This window comes from Amblyraja radiata, chromosome 3, assembly GCF_010909765.2.
Source record: "Amblyraja radiata isolate CabotCenter1 chromosome 3, sAmbRad1.1.pri, whole genome shotgun sequence".
Lineage (NCBI taxonomy): Eukaryota > Metazoa > Chordata > Chondrichthyes > Rajiformes > Rajidae > Amblyraja > Amblyraja radiata.
This window is the reverse complement of record NC_045958.1, coordinates 74,986,451-75,008,422: the sequence shown is the minus strand read 5'-3', so window position 1 is coordinate 75,008,422 and position 21,972 is coordinate 74,986,451. Positions and strand designations below refer to the sequence as shown.

At 45.7% G+C, this 21,972-nt stretch overlaps 1 protein-coding gene across 4 annotated transcripts in view; it reads right to left on the bottom strand.

The window, feature by feature from the left end:
- Window positions 1–16,198, bottom strand: part of fam189a2 (family with sequence similarity 189 member A2) — a 78,390-nt gene extending 62,192 nt beyond the window's left edge. For 3 of the 4 annotated variants that reach the window (XM_033018105.1, XM_033018108.1, XM_033018107.1), the window contains exon 1: window positions 15,193–16,197. In XM_033018105.1, the coding sequence (XP_032873996.1) occupies window positions 15,193–15,477 (285 nt within the window). In that variant the 5' untranslated portion in view covers window positions 15,478–16,197. Of the gene's footprint in view, window positions 1–15,192 lie in introns of all 4 variants that reach the window. The other variant, XM_033018106.1, reaches the window with a different exon arrangement.
- Between the last annotated feature and the right edge of the window lie 5,774 nt (window positions 16,199–21,972).

Genomic DNA, 21,972 nt, shown 5'->3' with positions numbered 1-21,972 from the left:
GCATCTCTGGAGAGAAGGAATGGCTGACGTTTCGGGTCGAGACTCTTCTTCAGTCCCGAAACGTCACCCATTCTGCCTCTCCAGAGATGCTGCCTGTCCCGCTGAGTTACTCCAACTTTTTGTGTCTATCTTCGGTTTAAACCAGCATCTGCAGTTCCTTCTTACACAAGATTGTACTCATGCTCAGATGCACAACAAATGTAAATTGAGATTAAAAAGTTATAAACAGCAAAATGCATTTATTAAAACCCTCCTTTCTTAAAAGAAAACTTGTATTTTAAGTAACCTTTTGTGAATTAGAACAGAGAATGTTAATAGATTTAACAGAGGTGTTCATATTCACAATGGGCAGTAATTGAACGAACTATAAAGTATTCTTTCCAGTTAGGCTCAGTAACCAGAGAATATAGTTAAAGGTTATGAGCAGAAGTCGAGAGGGAATCAGGAGACTTTTGTTTTCTTGCACAGCAAATTGTGATCAGGAATTTGCAGCCCGAGAGGGCAGTGGAAGAAATTTCAATAGGAACTTTCACTGGCGTATGGGATAATTATGTGTAATAGTCTCAGGGCAGTGGGGGAGAAGGGGGACTGGCAGTAAGTGGAGAGATTCCCCCCACACATCAAAGTGCCAATACAAGCACAATGGCCAAATGGTCTCCCCTCTGTACGACTACACAATTTGGATCAGCTGCACAAATCTGATTTTGAATTGAGGCCCAAATCTAGATGAACTTTGGCCTATTTGGGCTTTGTGCTGCCTGTAACAAAAATGCTGCAGCCAATTTCTCCCTTTCCAGATATCGCCAATTCCCTTGTGCAAACACTTGCATTTTACTCCCTGCTACTAAGTAGTTCAACAAGAGGACACTAAAGGTCCTCGATAATCATCTCTGGTGATAAATATGTACTTTGATTTTTTAACGGTCTTGTTCAATTGCGTTGGTTCTCATGGTTTGTTATGCCCATCACATCTGAGCACTGTCATTTACATCAACCAGAGCAGTGGTAGAAAGAACACGAGAGGTAGGCAGCAGCCCCTCAAGTATGCCTCGTCATTCATCTCAACTACATTTTCTTGCCTAATCCCCACATTAGTCCATAAAGCCTTCTCATAGAAACTTAGAACAGTACAGCACAGGACCAGGCCCTTCAGTCTATAATATCTGTGCAGGACATGATGCCAGGTTAAACTAATCTTCTCTGCACGTACGCAATCTATATCTTTTCATATCCATGCACCTATATAAAAGCCACTTAAATGCCATATTGTAACTGCTTTCACCACCTCACCTGGCAGCGTGTTACAGGCACCCACCACTGTGTAGAAAAAAACTTCTCCTGCATATCTCTTTGAAATTTGCCCTGCGAGCCTTAAATACTCTTAACCACTCAGTGTACACAGCCCACTGTGGCAGAGAATTCACAAGATTCACAATCCTCAAGAGAAATTCCATCTCAGCCTTATGGCCTTCCAGTTAGCCAGTGAACTTCCCCAGGGACTTCCAACATCCACCTCAAATTGGTCAATGAGATTTCAGAGAACAGAGAGACCCAGTCTTATGTTGCAAGATGACCCCCCTCTTCCCAGGAGTCAATTCAGTTAAACTTCTTTTGTTCCTTCTCCAAGGAAGGTAAATCCATCCTTAAGGAAGACCAAAACTAGAAAAACTGCCCTGGGCCAAACCTTGCATTATTATGTCAAATCGCTACAATAAACCTTTTCTCATAATGAACCACAACCGAGTTCCCTTAACCACTTTACCCAGGAAGTAACTTGGATCTACTGTATAAGTTTTTACTGTTTTCCATGTGAACTAAATCAGTGCCACTTTTAAGACACCAGTACTGAATCTCGCACAATCTGGTCAAATGGGGTGGCACAGTGGCGTTGCAATAGAGCTGTCACCTTACAATGCCAGAGACTCTGGTTTGATCCTGACTACTGGTGCTGTCTGTACAGAGATTGTACATTCTCCCGGTGGCCACGTGGGTTTTCTCTGGGTGCTGCAGTTTCCTCCCACACTTCAAACACATTCAGATTTGTAGGTTAACTGACTTTAAAATTGTAAATTGTTCCCAGTGTGTAGGATTGTGCTAGTGGGTGATAGCTGGTCGGCATGGGTGGATGGGCCTGTTTCCACTCTGTATCTCAAAAGTCTAACGTCTAAAAGTCTAAAGAGCTACCCAGAAGTTTGTTCAGAGCAAATTGTCACATCCAAGTCATGTCCTGACATGCATCAAACTAGGATAGCATTGTGCGCAGAATCCTAAACGCTTTACATCTGATTACAGTTGGGCTAGAAACTGGAAACCTGGTCTCAGGGTATAGCATCAGCTTTTTTGATCCCTGGTGCAGGAAGTAATTTCCCTGTGGAAATGATACAGAATGCAGGCTCAGTCCTATGGCTAATTCCTCAGATGTTCCTTATGTGCTTATTAAACAAATAAGAGCAACTTCTATTTTCGTGTAGATTCAGAGTGAATGTGTGGGGTGGTTGATTCCTGCCTCTCAGTTTAGGACAGGGGTCGGCAACCTACGGCCCCCGGGGCGAATGCGGCCCGTAACCAGAAATCATCCGGCCCGCAGATGTATTTTTTCCCCCGTATTTATCCGGCCCGCCGATTTCCTTCATCTCCGAGGCCATGTCGCCCAGGCGCAGTGATGCAAAGAGGCCTGCGCTGGTGGCCGCAATGGCGGAGCTGTGCCAAGCAGCGCTGAGCTCTGGCTGTTGGCTCCGGATCTTGCGCAAAGCCGCCGGCACGGCCGCGCACCTTGAGTGTCTGGGCTTCACTGTGAGGATCGGAGGTAGACGAAAAAGCTGGAGATACTCAACGGGTGAGGCAGCATCTATGGAGCGAAGGAATAGGCAACGTTTCGGGTCGAGACCCTTCTTCAGAAGCGGCTGATGCTGCTCTGAGACCAGTCTGAAGAAGGGTATCTACCTGTAACGTTGACTATTCCTTCGCTCTATAGATGCTGCCTCTCCAGCTTTTTTGTCTACCATCGATTTTTCCAGCATCTGCAGTTCTTTCTTAACCACACTGTCGGGATCGGGGCTGTCAATAGGCCGGGGACGAGTGAGTGTGAGTATTTGAGGCACCGCCTTCAGGACAGAGCCAAGGCAATGGTCCGTAGGTACACTGTGCTCGTGAGCGCCCGTAACTAAGGGCCAGTGCTCCGGGTGGCATCCTCGAAGGGGCGGGATCAATGTGAACACATGATTTGATGTCTGCCATCCGGGGCGGGATCTATGTGTACACGTGATAGATGTGGCCCGCCATCCGCTCACAGACATGCCTCCCGGCCCCTATGCAGAACAAGGTTGCCGACCCCTGGTTTAGGAAGTCACCAGAACTGGGGGAAGTGAAGTGAAAATGAAGTAATTTCTCCACAAATGGGTCAACCGCAGATAGTGGGGGATCTCAGTGTTATGCAAGGCAAAGCAAAATGCATCTGAAAACTATTGGAAGCATCCCAAAAACAGGAATGGAAAATTGGCGGAGTGAGAAAAGGCCAGGGACTAGTGTTCAAAGACATATCTTTAGGCTGTGAACATTGACACATTGTATTATGCAGGTCAGATGTGACTGGTGGTTGAATATGGCCATGGTAAATGGTAGGGAATTGAAGAATGTAGGTGAACAGAGGGATCTGGGAATAACTGTGCACAGTTCCCTGAAAGTGGAATCTCATGTAGATAGGGTGGTAAAGAAAGCTTTTGGTGTGCTGGCCTTTATAAATCAGAGCATTGAGTATAGAAGTTGGGATGTAATGTTAAAATTGTACAAGGCATTGGTGAGGCCAATTCTGGAGTATGGTGTACAATTTTGGTCGCCTAATTATAGGAAGGATGTCAACAAAATAGAGAGAGTACAGAGGAGATTTACAAGAATGTTGCCTGGGTTTCAGCAACTAAGTTACAGAGAAAGGTTGAACAAGTTAGGGCTTTATTCTTTGGAGCGCAGAAGGTTAAGGGGGGACTTGATAGAGGTTTTTAAAATGATGAGAGGGATAGACAGAGTTGACGTGGAAAAGCTTTTCCCACTGAGAGTAGGGAAGATTCAAACAAGGGGACATGACTTGAGAATTAAGGGACTGAAGTTTAGGGGTAACATGAGGGGGAACTTCTTTACTCAGAGAGTGGTAGCTGTGTGGAATGAGCTTCCAGTGAAGGTGGTGGAGGCAGGTTCGTTTTTATCATTTAAAAATAAATTGGATAGTTATATGGATGGGAAAGGAATGGAGGGTTATGGTCTGAGCGCAGGTATATGGGACTAGGGGAGATTATGTGTTCGGCACGGACTAGAGGGGTCGAGATGGCCTGTTTCCGTGCTGTAATTGTTATATGGTTATATGGTTATATATGATAGGTGAGGAAGGGCAGCACAGTGGCACAGCTGGTAGAGCTGCTGCCTCACAACGCCAGAGACCCGGGTTTATAGACAATAGACCATAGGTGCAGGAGTAGGCCATTTGGCCCTTCGAGCCAGCACCACCATTCAATATGATCATGGCTGATCATCCCCAATCAGTACCCCGTTCCTGCCTTCTCCCCATATCCCCTGACTCTGCTATTTTTAAGAGCCCTATCTAGCTCTCTCTTGAAAGCATCCAGAGAACCAGCCTCCACCGCCCTCTGAGGAAGAGAATTCCGCACTCACAACTCTCTGTGAGAAAAAGTTTCCTCTTCTCCGTTTTAAATGGCTTACTCCTTATTCTTAAACTGTGGCCCCTGGTTCTGGACTCCCCCAACATCGGGAACATGTGCCCTGCTTCTAGCGTGTCCAAGCCCTTAACAATCTTATATGTTTCAATGAGATGCCCTCTCATCCTTCTAAACTCCAGAGTGTACAAGCCCAGCTGCTCCATTCTCTCAGCATATGACAGTCCCGCCATCCCGGGAATTAACCTTGTAAACCTACGCTGCACTCCCTCAATAGCAAGAATGTCCTTCCTCAAATTAGGGGACCAAAACTGCACACAATACTCCAGATGTGGTCTCACCAGGGCTCTGTACAACTGCAGAAGGACCTCTTTGCTCCTATATTCGATTCCTCTTGTTATAAAGGCCAACATGCCATTCGCATTCTTCACTGCCTGCTGTACCTGCATGCTTACTTTCATAGACTGATGTACAAGGACCCCCAGATCCCGTTGTACTTCCCCTTTTCCCAACTTGACACCATTTAGATAGTAAATGGCTTGATCCTGACCTCGGGCGCTGTCCATGTGGAGTTTGCACGTTCTCCCTGTGACCATGCGGGTTTTCTCCGAGTGCTCCAGTTTCCTCCCATGTCCCAAAGACATGCAGGTTTGTAGGTTAATTGGCCTCTGTAAAAATTGCCTCACATGTGTAGGGAGTGGATGCAAAAGTGGAATAACATAGAACTAGTGTGAATGGGTGATCAGTGGTCAGCGTGTTCTCACTGGGCCGAAGGGCCTGTTTCCATGCTGTATCTCGAAACTAAAAGGGTTCCTTCAGACTGCAGCTTCCCTGCTACATGGCAGCTATGGTGGCATGATGATTTGCTGTTGCTCTGCTACTCCACCGGTCGGTATTGATGATCTGAGGGCACGGGTCGGTGGGGGCGCTGGAAGCCGGCAGCCCTGTCAGCAGCGTGTCAGTTCTTTCTACTTTTTTTGTTTTTTAGTATGTCCTAATGTGGGTTTCTAATGTTCCTCTGTGTGTCTTGTGTGGGGGGTAAGGGGGAAACCACTTTGGTCGCCTCCTTCACGGAGAGGCGACATTTTCCATGTCGCCTCCCCGTGGCCTAACAGCAAGGATCGGCGTGGCCTTTCCCAGAGACGCGCCCGGGGCTTCAGCGGCGGGCGCAATGCGGACTTTCGGCGTAGAGCGGGCAAGCCCTCACCGGAGGGGAGCGCTCCGTTCGCTGGCCTGCGGCAGCCTGAAGTCGCGGTCTGCGGAGCTCCACCTGGTGCGGCGTCCGCAGCCTGGGATCCCTCGTTGGGGACCCGGGGGAGAGAAGAAGCTCCGAATGCCGGCCCGTGGCCAACTTCTACCGCGGGCGCGGCGTGGACTTACCATCAGGAGCGGGGTCCCTCGCCGGGGACCCCTGGAGGGGAGCTCCGACTGCCGGCCCTGCGGTCTGCGGTGCTTCTGGCTGCGGCGCGGCGGGAACTTTAAATCTTCGACCGCCGGCCTGTGGCCTACACCAACCTGAAGCCGCGGTCTCCAGTGGGGAGGCACTGATTCACGACTTACCTGGACTTTTTACCTTGTCTGCACATCTGGACGCCCGCAGCGGCGGCTGCGGAGGTTGAGGTCCCGACCACGGGGGAAAATGGAGGAGGACTGGCCAAATTTTGTGCCTTCCACCACAGTGATGAATGCTGTAGTGGATGTTTGTGTTAACATTTTAGTGTGTTTTTGTGTGTTATTTTTCATTGTACCGCTGCTGGCAAATTAATTTCACTTGCACTTTATGTGCAAGTGACGAATAAAACTGATTGATTCTGAGTTCAATTCTCCATCAGGACAGCTGGGAACATAAATTCTAATTAAATAAACCAATCTTATTTTAAATTCAGCATTAGAAGTGAGACTCCATCTGGTCCTGTAGGAGGTGGATCTGGCATATGTTTGACAAGCACCTTGAGTATTAAGCGCCTTGAGTATTAGAAAGGCGCTATATAAATCCCATCCATTATATGGACCTGTATTCAAGTCCAGAGCAAAGTGGTCAATTTGGCCACCACCTGATGCTTTGTGAAGGAACTTCACCAATACCTTCACAAGGCGGAACAAGTTTTATCCGTAGCCTATGAATGAAAAATCAAGAAAACAATTGTTAATCTGGATTCGGGAGCAAAGGGGAAATCACATCCAGCTTCGAGTAAGATCAGATGTTCACAGGGATACCTTCTCCAATCTTGCACATGGGATTGTTAGAGATTTCAGTTGATGAAATGTTCACAACCCTGCATGCAGCTTATCAATCTTCCACTTCCAGAAGGTGAGGGTGCTCGGTGAGAATAGAAAAATCCACAAACGGCCAGCATTGGATGCAATAACTTCAATTACATGTTTTCAAATAACTGCAAATGAATGCAATTCCATCTATCTCTGCACCTCCTCCCTCACGTCTATCCAGGAACCCCAGCAGCCCTTCCAGATGAAACAGAGGTTCACGTGCACCTCTTCCAACCTGGTCTACTGCAGTTGTTTTTCCTGATGTGGCGTCCCATATGAAGACTGTTTTGCTGAATACTTGTGCTCCCTCTGCCAAGGCCTGTTGGATCTCCTGGATGCTAACCATTTTGATTCCCCATCCCATTCCTAAACCGGCCTTTCTGTCCCCGGCCTCTGCCATTGACAGAGTGAGGTCACACACAAACTGGAGGAACAGCACTACATATCCCGCTCAGGCGGCATGCAACCTAATGGCATGAACATTGAGATCCAAGGAACTGCAGACTTCTCCAATTTCTAATAATAGCCCCCTATCCTCCCTCTCTTTTCCCTAACCTCCCCCATGTGTGTGGAATACATTTTTCTCTGACTATTTCCCAACACCTCAGTCAACCTGCTCCTTTCCTCTCCTCTGTACATTCATCGTACATCCTCGAGTCCCATATTTTCCTGTTTACATAGAAATATCCCCCTATCACCCCCTCTTTCCCCTCCACCCTATTCCCTTCCACCCATATCCCTGCCTCCAGCTTCACACCACTCCCTTCCTTATCTGCCACCCTTGTCTCCTTTTCACCTTTAGCCTCTGACATTATCTACACCCATCTGCTAATCACCCCCATCACCTGTATCCAACTATCACTTGTTAGGCTTTTCCCTATCTCCACCTCTCCTTTCCAGGAAAAAGGTCCTGATCCAAAACATTGTCCATTCCTTCCTGCTAACAAAGGCATGTTTCCTTTATTATCATCACTTTTTTGCATATCTTTCATTCAATGTTCTTTATCTCATAGAAACATAGAAAATAGGTGCAGGCGGAGGCCATTTGGCCCTTCGAGCCAGCACCGCCAATCATTGTGATCATGGCTAATCATCCACAATCAGTAAGTCGTGCCTGCCTTCTCCCCTTATCCCTTGACTCCGCTAGCCCCTCGAGCTCTATCCAACTCTCTCTTAAATTCATCCAGTGAATTGGCCTCTACTGCATTCTGCGGCAGAGAATTCCACAAATTCACAATTCTCTGGGTGAAAAAAATATCTCTACATCTATCTATATAATTAAAAGTCTCATCTTGACCACTTCCTGTCTGCACTGTATATTGATTTTAGAAAAAACGCTACCATATATCGCTATGATTTTTGGCCATCTTACTCACAGTCCTCCTCCGCTGAGCAGCCCCGAGGATTTTTCCCATCAATGAAAAATAAAAAAGTTTTGAGTGATTAAAATACCTTGAGATCCTCTTGCCTGACAATCACCGCGATGAAGGTAACGCCCCTTCCGGGGGTGGGGGTGGGGGGAGCAGGACTCTAACACCCTGGATGCCTGGACGTGACTATAAATGATTTGTTAGCCCTTAATGACAATGCCATGAGTTGTTTGGCCTGCTGCCCTGCCTGTGCTTAAAACTGCAATGCTTTATTAGGTCCGACTGTGTTTGGAAGGAATAAATGCTTTATTAGGTCCAACTGTGTTTGGTTCAAAAGTCCCGCTCATTTCATGACTTCCGCTTAGTGGACAGGTCGCCCTGATTGCGTAATTTCCGGTGAGTGCAGAGGTCGCGCTGCTTGCGTAATTTCCGGTAAGTGCAGAGGGCATGCTGTTTGCGGAAGTGCTGCTGACTGCGGAAGCCCCAAAGTGGAGAGGCTGCGCTCAGCCGTGTGAGTATTCAAGAAAGTTTCCTGGTGTGTGAGTCAGTGAGTGTGTGTATGTGTTTGGGAGTGCATGTGAGTGTGTGTGTGTGTGTGTGTGTGTGTGTGTGTGTGTGTGTGTGTGTGTGTGTGTGTGTGTGTGTGTGTGTGTGTGTGTGTGTGTGTGTGTGTGAGTGAGTGGTCTCAGTGACTGAGCTGCCAGTCCAAGAATCCATTCGGCCCACAATGTCCATACTAGCCCTCTGGAAACCAGTCCCTTCGGCCCACAACACCATGCTAGCGCTCCAGAAAGCCCCCCCCCACCCCACTGGCCTGCAATACTGGAATTGGTGGAGAGGTGGAATATTGCGTTGGGGGACCAGCCCTCCCGTGTGAAGCTGGGACCCAACAGGTCCCACTTAATCTAGTCATCTTCTAGATCCCTCGTTTCCCTTTCCCGTGACTTTCAGTCTGAAGAATGGTCTTGACCCGAGACGTCACCCAATCCTTCTCTGCAGAGATGCTGCCTGTCCCGCTGAATTACTCCAGCTTTTTGTGTCTGCCCTCCATAGATGCTGTCCTGTTCCCAGATTGGCTGTGCGGTGATAAATTGGACATTTGAATCTGCCAGGCATCTCACATCATAGTTTTAGTTTAGTTTAGTTTAGAGATACAGAACGGAAACAGGCCGTTTGGCCCACCGAGTCCACGCTGACCAGCGATCCTCACACATTAACACTATCCTACATACAATAGGGACAATTTTTTAAAATAATTTAATACCAAGCCATTTAACCTACAAACCTGTACATCTTTGGAGTGTGGGAGGAAACCGAAGATCTCGGAGAAAACTCACACAGGTAATGCGGAACCATAATGGAACTATCAGCTCCATTGCCCAAGTGAGTTTCATAAACTCATATGTTCATATTCAGAGGATGTCATTAAACTGGAAAGGGTGCAAAAAATAATAATTTACAAGGAAGTTATCAAGTCTAGAGGGTTGGAGTCATAAGGAGAGACTGAAAAAGGCTAGGACCTTTTCCCCCTGGAGACTAGGAGATGGTCTTGCAGAGGTTTATAAAATAATGAGTCATAGAATATATCAATAAATAGCCGTCTGTTCCTCAGGCTAGGGGAGTCTAACCCTAGCAAGCATAGGTTAAAGATGAGAGAGGAAAGATGTAAAAAGGATTCAAGAGACAACCTTTTCACACAGAGGCAGGTGGATGTATGGAATAAACAGCTGGAGGAAATGATAGAGCCAGGTACATTTACAACATTTAAAAGACATTGGGACAGGTACCTGGATAGGAAAGGTTAACGGAGTTGATGGTCCAGGCTTCAGTAAGTGGGATTACTCTGTTAGGCAATTTGGTTGGTACGAACGAGTTGGGCCAAAGGGTATTTTTTCCATGCTGCAGCTCTGAGACCACCCTTGGAGACTGCATAATCAGCATTTGAACCAAGCAATCATTGCATGGCACTCCCACAATCTCTGAAACTGCCTGGACTAGACAAACCTACATAGCAGGCCTGCCAGAATCTGGTGCTGTCACAAAGCCAACTCTCTATCCAAATTAAGACATGTTTACCTTGCTGTGACTCTCCCCACTCCTGTTCCACGAACAAACAACTTCTTCATCCCCTCCCTGTACTCCAGCAGCCCTCCGTGGTACCGTACATCGGTAACATCCTACTCGCTGACTTGAAATACGTTTCAGTCTTATCTCATCTTTTCTGCTTGTGGTTTCAAATTAAAAAGATAAAATAAAAGTTGTAAAAGGTAATGAACTAATAATTGGCAGTGCCTCTCCCACAAAACCTAACCAGAACCTTCAAAAGGACAAACTTAATTAGGAGGGATGGTTGTAATATGAATAAGACAAACTGTACGTGTACAGATGCAAGAGTCTCCACCGCACAATGTGTCCTACACCCTGCCTTCAAGCGAAGGATAGAGAGCTCTAAACCTCAGAGCATGTCAGGAACTGCCGAGACAGTGGAATGAAAACCTTTAACCAAACATGTCATGTACATTCAATTCACCCAGCTTGAAGAAACACGCACAAGGATATCCTTGGACTATTTGAATTTCATGAGCTATACTTATCTGGAACTTTTAAGCCAAAAATTAATTAATGTAGAACAGAAACAGGCATTTCAGCCCACTTAGCCAAACTGGTATTTATGCTCTAATCTAGCCTCCGCCCACTTCATATCCTTAATCATAGTCATACAGTGTGAAAATAGGCCCTTTGGCCCAACTTGCCCATGCCGACCACATTGCCAATCTGCACTAGTCCCACCTGCCTGTGTTTGGCTCAAATCCCTCTAAACAGATCCCTCCTATCCATGTACTTGGCTAAAGGTTTCTTAAATGTTGCGATAGCCCCTGCAATAACAACCTCCTCCAGCAGCTTGTTCCATACACCCATCACTCTGTGTAAAAATCATTACCCCTCAGTTTCCTAATAAATCTTTGCACCCCTCACCTAAAACCTATGCCCTCTGGTTCTCAATTCCCCTATTCTGGGCAAAAGGCTGTGCATTTGCTTGATCTATTCCTCCCATGATTTCCTACATCTATCCTACCACCTTTATATGTAACATTGGCATGAACACTTTTGAATGAATGAATGAATGAATGAGTTTATTGGCCAAGTGTTCACATACAAGGAATTTCCCTTGGTGCTCCACCCGCAAGTGACATGACATACAGTGACAGTTAAGAATGACACATAAAACACTAACCATTAATAATAAATGAATGCTTTATATGACAAGGCTGCTTTACAAATGCCAGCTGCTGGTGTCCGTGCATCTATATTTACTGCAACTGAAAGACCAGGAGGAGGTGGTGGTGGTGGTGGTGATGGTGTTGGTCTTGGTGGTGGTGTGACCTCTTCCCCAATGTGATTGAAACAACCTCCACACAAAAATCGAGAAACAGAGCTGCCTGGAAGTTCTAGTGTGACATCCACAGGGAGTGGGGACACGGCACTGGTGAAGTAGAGCAGCAGCAGTTTGGGTCAATGAATTATGAGGCCTTGGTTGTGAGAATCCACGCGTTGGACATTTTGAGGTTCAAACTGTGTGTCCTGGTATTCTTCCTCCTTGGCTGGCCTCGGGAGAGGAAAAAGTCAGAGTTTCGCATTTGCAATGTTGGGGAGGTGGGAGAAGATCTGGAGGAGGTGGTTGGGAAAGACAGTGTTGTATCTGAAGGTGCAAGAGATCAGTGTTAGAGGCAGGGATCAAGGTGCCGGGGTAAATTGAGAGTGGATAGCAATAAGAGCAAAGGGAGTATACATTGTAACACTGGTAGGGGAGCAGTTAAGGAAGGGTGTGGGCAGCAGATGGTGAGCAATGCGGGGTCATAGAGTAATACAGCAAAGGGGCAGCATACTTGCTTCAGAGCTAAAAAGGCTATGGGTTGAAGTTCTACTCCAGGTTTTCTTGGATGGAATTCCAGCTGAGATTCCGAACACATACTGAGGGAGTGCTGTGTGCTTGGAGGTGCAGTTTTCTTTCAGGCAGATGTGAAAGATCACACGACTAATTTAGTGAGTCGGAGAGTTACACAAGCATGGAAACAGGCCATTTGGCCCATCATGTCCTAACTAACAGGTAGATTCCCATCCACATTAAATCCACCTTCCAGCACTTGCCCCTTAGCCTTCTATGCCCAGGCAATTCAAGTGTTCTCCCAGACACTTAAATGTTGGCAGTGTTTGCTTCTACCAATCTCACAGGTAGTGTATTCCAGGTACTCGCCACTCTCGCGGTGATAAAGTTCCTCTCTAAATCTCCTATGTCTTCTCGCTTTATCTACAACTGATCAGGGCAAAATAATTCTGCAATCTACCCATCCTTATCCATCACAATTTCATTCAGTCATGCCCCCTCTCACATCCTTAGCACCAGGGATAAAGCTTCCACTTCTTTTCAAGTGGAAGCAGGGGCTGGTTTGCAGAGGATGGCATGGCCTGATAGTGTTCCCTCCCCCAATGTTATTAAAACGGATAATCTGCAGATAATTGCACTTCTGTTTATGTGTGAACTTCCTGTATCTACACGAACGCAGTAAATCACTTTGTAAGTTATTCAATCGCTTTAAAGTGATTGTTGAGCTTTTGTGACAGTTACTATTCTAAATGTTACTATTTCCTTCTGGGTGCGGTATTAGATTTCAAGAATTTCTATTATAAAGCCAGAAACACAAATTATCTTAATCCTTTTGTTGTGGAATACTGCAGGCATAATGCCTTCCCTTTCACTTTCTGATATCGTTCAGTCGCTCACAGACCACACACATGGACTCATATTCATCTCCATCACAAAGCCCATTGCTATCTTTCCTCAGCCATTTTGAAACCTTCACCCATGCATTTGTAACCTCCGAACCTCACTATTCTAACACTCCCTGACGAGCCTCCCTCATTATATTCTCTGGTAAACTTTAGGCCATACAAAACGTTACTGCCCATGTCCTAACTTGGACGCTTCTTCGTGCCAGGCTAACAATGGCTTCTAGTTAAGCAATGCCAAGTTTAAAATTCTACACAGTGTTTTCCTATTAAAGCTTTGTTCCTCTCCATTTCTAGGGGGTTTTCCAACTCAATAGTCTCCAGAATCCAATTGCTCCTACAGTCCAGTCACTTGATCATTTTATTTGTCCCACCATTAACTCAGCTGCTGAGGGCCAAGTTAATGTCATACAGCAGAAGGACAGGCCCTCTGGCCCAGAGACTACATCAACAGAGTGGCACAACCAGTGACGGACTGGGTCTAAAAATATTGGTTGCCAGGAGACGAAGAGGGCCCACCCACAACTCCAATGCTATCATTTAACAGGGGCCCACTTGCCATCACTTCATCAGGGGCCCACTTGCCATCGGGCAAGCTGACACCCTGGCCAGTCCGCCACTGAGCATAACTGGTAGAGCTGCTGTCTCACTGCCCCAGAGACCCAGGTTTGATCCTGACCTCGGGTGCTGCCTGTGTGGAATTTGCACATTCTCCCTGTGACTGTATGGGTTTCCACCGGGTACATTGGCCTCCTTCCACATTCCAAATATGTGTGGGTTTGTAGGTTAATTGGCCTCTGTAAATTGCCCCTAACGTGTAGGGAGTGGCTGAGAAGGTGGTTCTTACAGAGCCCCAGTGTAAACAGGTGATTGATGGTCCTGGTGGACACATTGTGCCAAAGGTCCTGTTTCTATGATGTATCACTAAATCAAACGCTGATTTATGCTCGTACTATACCAATCAACATTTGCCTACATCCCATCAACTTCCCACATATTCTATTAATTATAATCACTGACCACAATCATGGATAATGTGTTCAATGGAACATAGAACAGTGCAGCGCAGGCCCTTCGGCCCACAATGTCCGTGCTGAACATAATGAGAAGATAATCTCCTCTGCTTGCACATGATACATATCCTTCCATTCCTTGCAACCAAATCTATGTCCCACATGTTGATGTGGAGAGGAGGCAGAATAGAAGAACGAGACAATACAGAGGGCCGTGAGGGGAACAGATCTCTATTTACCTCATAGAGGCAAGATCTTTTGAAGGAGTCGGGTGAGCCAAATGGCCTCTTTCCCACCTTAGCTGACCTGCAGCTACATTTTTCATTCACTTCTTTGTGAATGTTTGACAATACCAATTCACTCATGTGCAGCCTCTGTTTTGTCAACCCTGTCTAAACTTGAGATTCAAAACTACCCATGCCCCAACTCACACAAGTTCTACTCACCCCATAGACATATACTGGCTCAATGTTAAGCAACATGGCTATGCAGACATAAGAGACTGCAGATGCTGAAATCCTGTGCAGGGAACAAACTGCTGGATGAACTCCACGGGTCAGGCAGCATCGACCAGGGAAATGGACAGGCGATGTTTTGGATCTGGATCCTTCTTCAGGGTTGATCTGAAAACAAATCTTAAACCCTTCTATTGTCCCCAACTACAATCTTATTCGCTCTACCAATCCCTCTAGACAACTCTAGTTCCAACCTCAAACTTCTCCTCGATTTCCATCGTTGTGCTCTGTCTAAACTGTGGAATTCCTTCTTAAATCTCCCTCCTTTAAGCTGCCTAAACACACCAATCGGACTTACATATTTCTCTCGGAATATGTTACTGCAGTAAAAGTGGTGTACGAAAGCAACGTTGTTATGATTATAATTTCTTTATAATATCTTTAAAAAGAGCTGGATTTTTGTTTTAATGACAAGAGGGTTAAAACAAAATAATCACAAAGAATACACGAACCTTAAATCGAGAAGTTAAACGAAACAGTTTAAGTGCCGAGTATAATCCAGAAATAGGACAAGCCAGAAAGATGCATCAATTTAACTTCCACACCAGTTTTTTTTTTAAGTTTGCAAACTCACCGAGGAGCCGGCCCAGAAAGGGCAAGAGTTCCTGACGTTGGGCGATTCGGTGAGGGACAGAGCCCCGAAGCTGAGGGAGACGACAGAGAAGCCGAGGGCGATCTGCAGCAGTCCCAGGGCGAAGAGTGAGCGGCCGTACAGCGGGCTTGTTAGCGCCTGGCGCCCGGAGTTGCTGCCGGAGTACAGGAACGGCGCCCCGGGAGCCCAGCGACCGCGGCAGCGCAGTGGGGGCTCCCCGCCAGCCACCACCGGGCAAGTACTGGGCAAGACCACGGGCAGTGACATCCAGCAGCAGGAGACAGGCAGACTGAGGAGAGAGGTCCCGGCGGCTCGGCACGGTCATATACATCAACAGGCAACAGCAACACGTCGCTGGCTCGAACAATTCCACCCTTGAACGCCTTGTTGGAAAGCTGACCGCCCTCTCTCCCTCTACCCTACACGTTTCCAAGACGGAGGGGAGGGGGGGGTTGGGAGGAGGAGGAGGGGTGGTGTGAGAGAGAGAGAGAGAGAGAGAGAGAGAGAAACAAACAAACTTTTCCTAAACTTTCTCTTCCACACGTCCCTGAAGTGACTCACTGGAGGAGTTCTAAAATAACTGCAGGCGAGATAGGGATTGCGTTACCAGATCTGGCAGCCACTCAAACCACGGTGTTGTGGAGAAAGAGTCGACAGGGTGGTGGCAGAGGCGACGGACGGGCAACGCTACACTTTTATTTCAGACTCAAGCTGGCTTTTCTCACACCTCATGGCTCCCTAAACTAATATTGCAATGCCCTTATCTCGCCAACTCCGATTCAACCAAATGTTTCAACCATCACTGGCTGTAGGATCTTGCTGTGTTTGAATCGCCTAAGTCACGATCATGACTACCAACAAATAGCATTCCGATGGGTGCAAAGTTCGTGGGGATGTTCTGAAAGGGATAAGAGCTGCGCTGCATAAATCCCAGGTGCCCTTCACCTCTAATCCTCAATTCAGTGGCAAGTTTGCCCGGGGGCATTCAGAAAAGCCTTTCAGAATCTTTTCACGTTGCACCGTGAGTGGGAGGGAACCAAATGCACGTTGAAAATGTCATGCATGTCTTCACACATAATCTATCATTGTGTTTCAGAAATAGAGCTCAAACAAGATATCCAGGCCCAACTCTATTCCTTGGTGAGGAAAGAGTACTTTGCATATGAGATCATACCTTTATTTGGGGGCGTCCAGAACCAGGGGCCAAAGTTTAAGAATAAGGGGTAAGCCATTTAGAACGGAGTGAGGAAAAGCTTTTTCCACACAGAGTTGCGAGTCTGTGGAATTATCTGCCTCAGAGGGCGATGGAAGGCGGTTCTCTGGATACTTTCAAGAGAGAGCTAGACAGAGCTCTTAAAGATAGCAGTCAATGGATATGGGGAGAAGGCAGGATTGGGGTATTGATTGTGGATGATCAGCCATGATCACATTGAATGGTGGTGCTGGCTCGAGGGGCCGAATGGCCTACTCCTGCACCTATTGTTCATTGGGCACCACAAACACTGCATGGTCAAATGTTTCAGGGTTCTTTGAGAGATTTGTCACCTATTGTTAACTATTGGAAAGAATATTTTGATTTAAAAGAGCATTTTGATGCTCAGAAAGGTGCCAATGAGATTGAAGAGATTGAATTCATGAGCACAAGTCCTAGGCAGCTAGGAGGGGGGAGGAGATCAGTGATGCGCAAGAGACCAGAATTTGAAGGTCATGCAGGGTTACAGAGCTGGAGGCAATTGTCGAAATAGAGGTGTGGGCCATGGAGTAGATTGAACCGGGGAGGTAGTAGGAACAATTTTGAGATCAAGACATTTTCAGACCCGGCCCAAGTGCAGGCACTTTGAGCACAGAAGGAAATAGACACCCTGGATTTTGGGGCGAAGCCAAGAATTCAGTAGGTGAACAACCTGGAACAGTTAAGTTCAAGCAATGTATGGATGAGGGTTTCAGCAATAGACAAGCGGAAAGAAAGGAAGTGGAGTATTAATGCATTGGAGAGGTGCTGGATAGGTATTTCTGCAGTTCACAATTTTCCCTTGAAGCTTGAGTTTTGCTGTTTTCAGCATTTAAGAATGTGATTAAACTTCACATTATTCAGCCGCAAGAGATTTAGAAAATGTATCACGGTGAAGTTTTATTGCATGGAATTTTACATATTTGGTCCCTGCTGCTATTTATGAGTCTCCTCCACCCTAACTCAATCTCCCATTACAGAATCTCCTATTTGGGATCTCCAACAATAATTAAAAGCTGTGAGAATGTGCATTCACACTTTGCTTGTCATATAAAGTATGCTACTGGCGTCATTGCTGCTATGGAGCTAACTTTGTGCACAGTGAGATCCAACAAATTGCATTTCTGTAATCTTTTTTAATGATGTGAATTGAGGGAGAAACGTTGGATACTGGGGGAGGGGATCGCTCAGCTTTTTTTTTCCATTTTAATGAAATCATTTACTATCACCTGATTGGATCTTAGTTTAATGCCTCATCTAAAATTTAAGTAGAACAAGAAATACCAAATGATTCCAGGTGGGGATAATCTGCTGGGATTACAGCAGTTGTTCAAAGAAAACTTGGAATACACACAATGGCTATTCAGCCCATTCTGCCAGTCTCACTTGAAAGAGCCCCAGAGTCCCATTTCCCCATTGCCCTGTAAATTTCTCCTTAAAATATTCCCCCAATTTCCTTGACATGATCTTTACTGCATGACCACACCAAGGAAAAAGCAGGGCACAGCACCAACTTTTTCAACCTCACTAATTATCCCAGGGTTCCTTTGGCATGGACCTCTTCCTCCAATGTGGATGATGAGATCATGGCTAATCCTGATACACGAGCTGTGTAGACATCACTTGCATTTGCACATTTATGTAGGCAGCCCCACCCTCCCCCCACCCCCACAGAAATATGTCTCTACCTTGTGTTTACACCACAATTGCATGCAGGCCAAATACCAACTAAAGGGTCTAGAACGGGGCCAATCCCAGTTAAGACCATTCTCAAAACAAGGCTGCGTCTCCACCCCAAAGACTTGAATCCATTATATTGAACCACACCACCAACAAACATCCCACAGGAGTGGGACTAATCCTCAGAACCACTGGAAAACTGTTCATACTACCGTGAAGGGCTTGGATGGTGTGGATGTGGCGAGGATGTTTCCACTAGTGGGAGAGCCTAGGACTAGAGGTTATAGCCTCAGAATTAAAGGACGTTCCTTTAGGAAGGAGAAGAGGATGAATTTCTTTAGTCAGAGGGTACTCCTTGGTCAACTCGTCCCTTCCCTCACAAACCACCCCCTCCCCAGGTACTTTACCCTGCAACCACAGGAGGTGTAACACCTGTCCCTTTACCTCCCACCCTTGACTCCATCCAAGGGCCTCAACAGTCTTTTTAGGTGAGGCAGAGGTTCACTTGCACCTCCTCCAACCTCATCTACTGTATCCGCTATACCAGGTGTCCACGCCTGTATATCGGCGAGACCAAACGCAGGCCCGGCGATCGTTTCGCTGAACACCTCCACTCATTCCGCCTTAACCTACCTGATCTCCTGGTTGCTCAGCACTTTAACTCCCCCTCCCATTCCCAATCTGACCTTTGTGCCCTGGGCCTCCTCCATTGTCAGAGGCCCAGCACTAATTGGAGGAACAGCACCTCATATTTCGCTTCGGTAGTTTACACCCCAGCGGTATGAACATTGACCTCTACCTTCAGATAACCCTTGCTTTCTCTCTCCCTTCCCACTATTCTTACTGTCTCCGACTACATTTTATCTTTGTCCCGCCTCCTCCCCTGACATTAGTCTGAAGAAGGGTCTCGACCCGAAACGTCACCTATTCCTTCTCTCCAGAGTTGCTGCCTGTCCCGCTGAGTTACTCCAGCATTTTGTGTCTAGCCATGATTGAATGGTGGATTAGACTTGATGGGCCAAATGGCCTAATTCTGCCCTTATCACTTATGGCTAAACTCCAGAACAAAGATCACCTGAATCACATAGGTTTCTGTGATGTCTACTGCTGGACCAGTAAGCTGTGGCCTAGACGAATGCTTGAGACAAATCTCAAATTTCTCTACATGACATTATTAAGACAAGTAACAGTTTGAATTATAAATGTTGGCAATGATGTCCATGAAATTAGTAAACTAAACGAGTTCTGCAGCAATCCCGTATCGTCTTCATGGAGTAAAATCTGGCTTCTTACCAAATCTCACCTACCTGCGAATCCAGACCGACAATAACAAGGTCGACTTATAAATCTGCTGAAATGGCTACTTAGTTCAGATGGTCAGGCGTGGACGATAAATTTAGAAACACAGAACTGCAGATGCTGATTTATCCCATAGGTGGACATAAAGTGCTGGTGTAACTCAGGGGGTCAGGCAGCATCTCTGGAAATAAAGGATGGGTGACGTTTCAGGCCCTGAAATGTCACCCATCCTTACCCATCCTTACCCCCCCCCCCCCCCTCCCCTCCCTCCCCACCCCCCAGAGATGCTGCATGACCCACTGAGTTACTCCAACACTTTGTGTCCATCTATGGATAATAAATTGTTGGACTTGGATGCAATGCCTCCATGCTACAACTGATTAAAGTAAAAGCTACTGAATTATACAAAAATAAATGTGGCTTTTGATCGATAGCTCTATTTCAGGCACAATGTGATAGCGAGATAAATCTATTCAGACAGCACGTCAATTTGCTTGCGAATACGATATGATACGATAAAACTTTATTCATCCCCAGAGGGAAATTGGTCTGCCGACAGTCAAAACACATAAGGTACACAAAAACTTGAAATTAAAAGTGAAAACAAAAGAAAAAGACTGTTGTCTGGCTGCTGTGTGCACAGCGCCTTCACCGGAACAAATGAACAAACAAACACAGACTTATCCCCTGGGCAGAGGATTCTAAACTAACTTGCGCCTCCCCGGGTTCCCCTTTGTTCACCCACCGTCCCTCATGGCGGTCCCCCCCCCCCATGCCGGGTCCCTATTGTTCTGAATGGGAATAATCCATGAATACAACTGATATTCATCAAAACCTCATTCTGAACCAGAAACTGATCAATAAATGGGACACAGGTTGGGTGAAAATATATCCAACAAGAGCTGCAAGCGTTGGAGTGCATTTTAGGGTAATTTAAAATTTACTGTACTCCAGTGTACATTAGTTAAGCATTAAAAAAAACCCATCAACTTCTATATCATTGCCTCCAGATTCGGACACAAGAATCACAACCCAGTTAGTAGGTATGTTGCAAAGCCTACCTGAAGCGTCGCTGAAAATCTGTCGTTGCGGGTGTGCGCGATTTTGGCGCCGTTTAGAGGGGGGCGGGTTTAAAACGCGATTTTCTCTAAGCTGTTCCAATCGAAGATGTTCAGCCTAGTTAATTATTAACGAAAAATCGCTGGAAGACCCCGTCGCAAAAGCTATTATTAGGTTTAAAGGCCTTGAATAATAGTTATAGTAGTTTAAAAATCAATCTCTAAACCCGCGACCGCCAGCAACCGCAGGGTCTCATAAAGCAAACCACAGAAGGAAGGCTGTATATTTTTACATTAAAAAGGGCTTCTAAAGATCCCTTTATACAAAGTTTAATATTGCGAGCAGCTCATTTTGGGCCCATTATATCCCGCAGTATTTTTCTCGGCATTTGGGGCACAAATCTACCGCAATGTGAACGTTCTAAACCAGCGCGTTCCACAGGGACCCACTGGAAAGCTGATTTAAATGGGCATTTATTTACAGCAATTAAACACTAAATTCCTTCCATTTGGCCTATAAATTAATGTAAATGAGATTTAAAAATCATGTTTTATTGTGAATTATTTGTGAATATTATTTGGACATTTAGGCTATTTAAAAATGTTAATCATTTATTAAGAAATGGATAGATGTTTAGATCTAGTAATTGAAGTCTGAAATTAGCTACAATTAGGTAACTAACTAATTATATGCTTTAATTTCAGGTCATCCAAGTAAGATTATTTTATATTTGTTTCAGAATGCTTCAATCTATGATAACTGAAAATTTCATTCAGTTCTCTTAATTTTTAAGAAAGTTATGGGCTTTTGACTGTTCACGATCACAGCTTTTTTGTTATGTCCATAGAAAATCAATAGGGAACAAGATGCTCATTTCCCAGTATGAAAATGGCCATAACTTTTTAAATACTTGAGATATGAAAGTGAATTAGGTGTCAAATTAAACTTATTTTTATGCTTTATCTGACGGGATAAATTACAGACTTGATTTTTTAAATCTCAAAATTTTGTAACATTGCTACAGTTAGTTGCCAGTTTATGGTGGCCATACATGTGATGCAACAGCTATAACCTCGGAGGAAAAGCTGCATCTGCAGGTACATGAGAGCACCATCGGGTCCGCTTCAACTCACACACCATCCTGATTACAAATGTTTCGATGTTTTACAGTTTATTCATCGTTGCAGGCTCTAATTCCAGGAACTTCCTATCCATGGGCACCTTCACCAGAAAGAGCGCCCCCCCCCCCCCCACCATCTTTTCAGGGGCATGTGCAAGATTAGCAATAAACACTGGCCATGCCGGTGACACCATCTTATAAAATTGTACACATAGCAAAAAAAAAATCCATTATTTTAATAACTGATGATGCCAATGTATCGCTCGAAAGATTGTGAAAATGCCCTGTAGCATTTCCTTTCCTTGACTTGAAGGGCACTCCAGAAAGACAAGTCTTTTATCATGAACATTAAAAAAAGCATAAAAAGACAAAG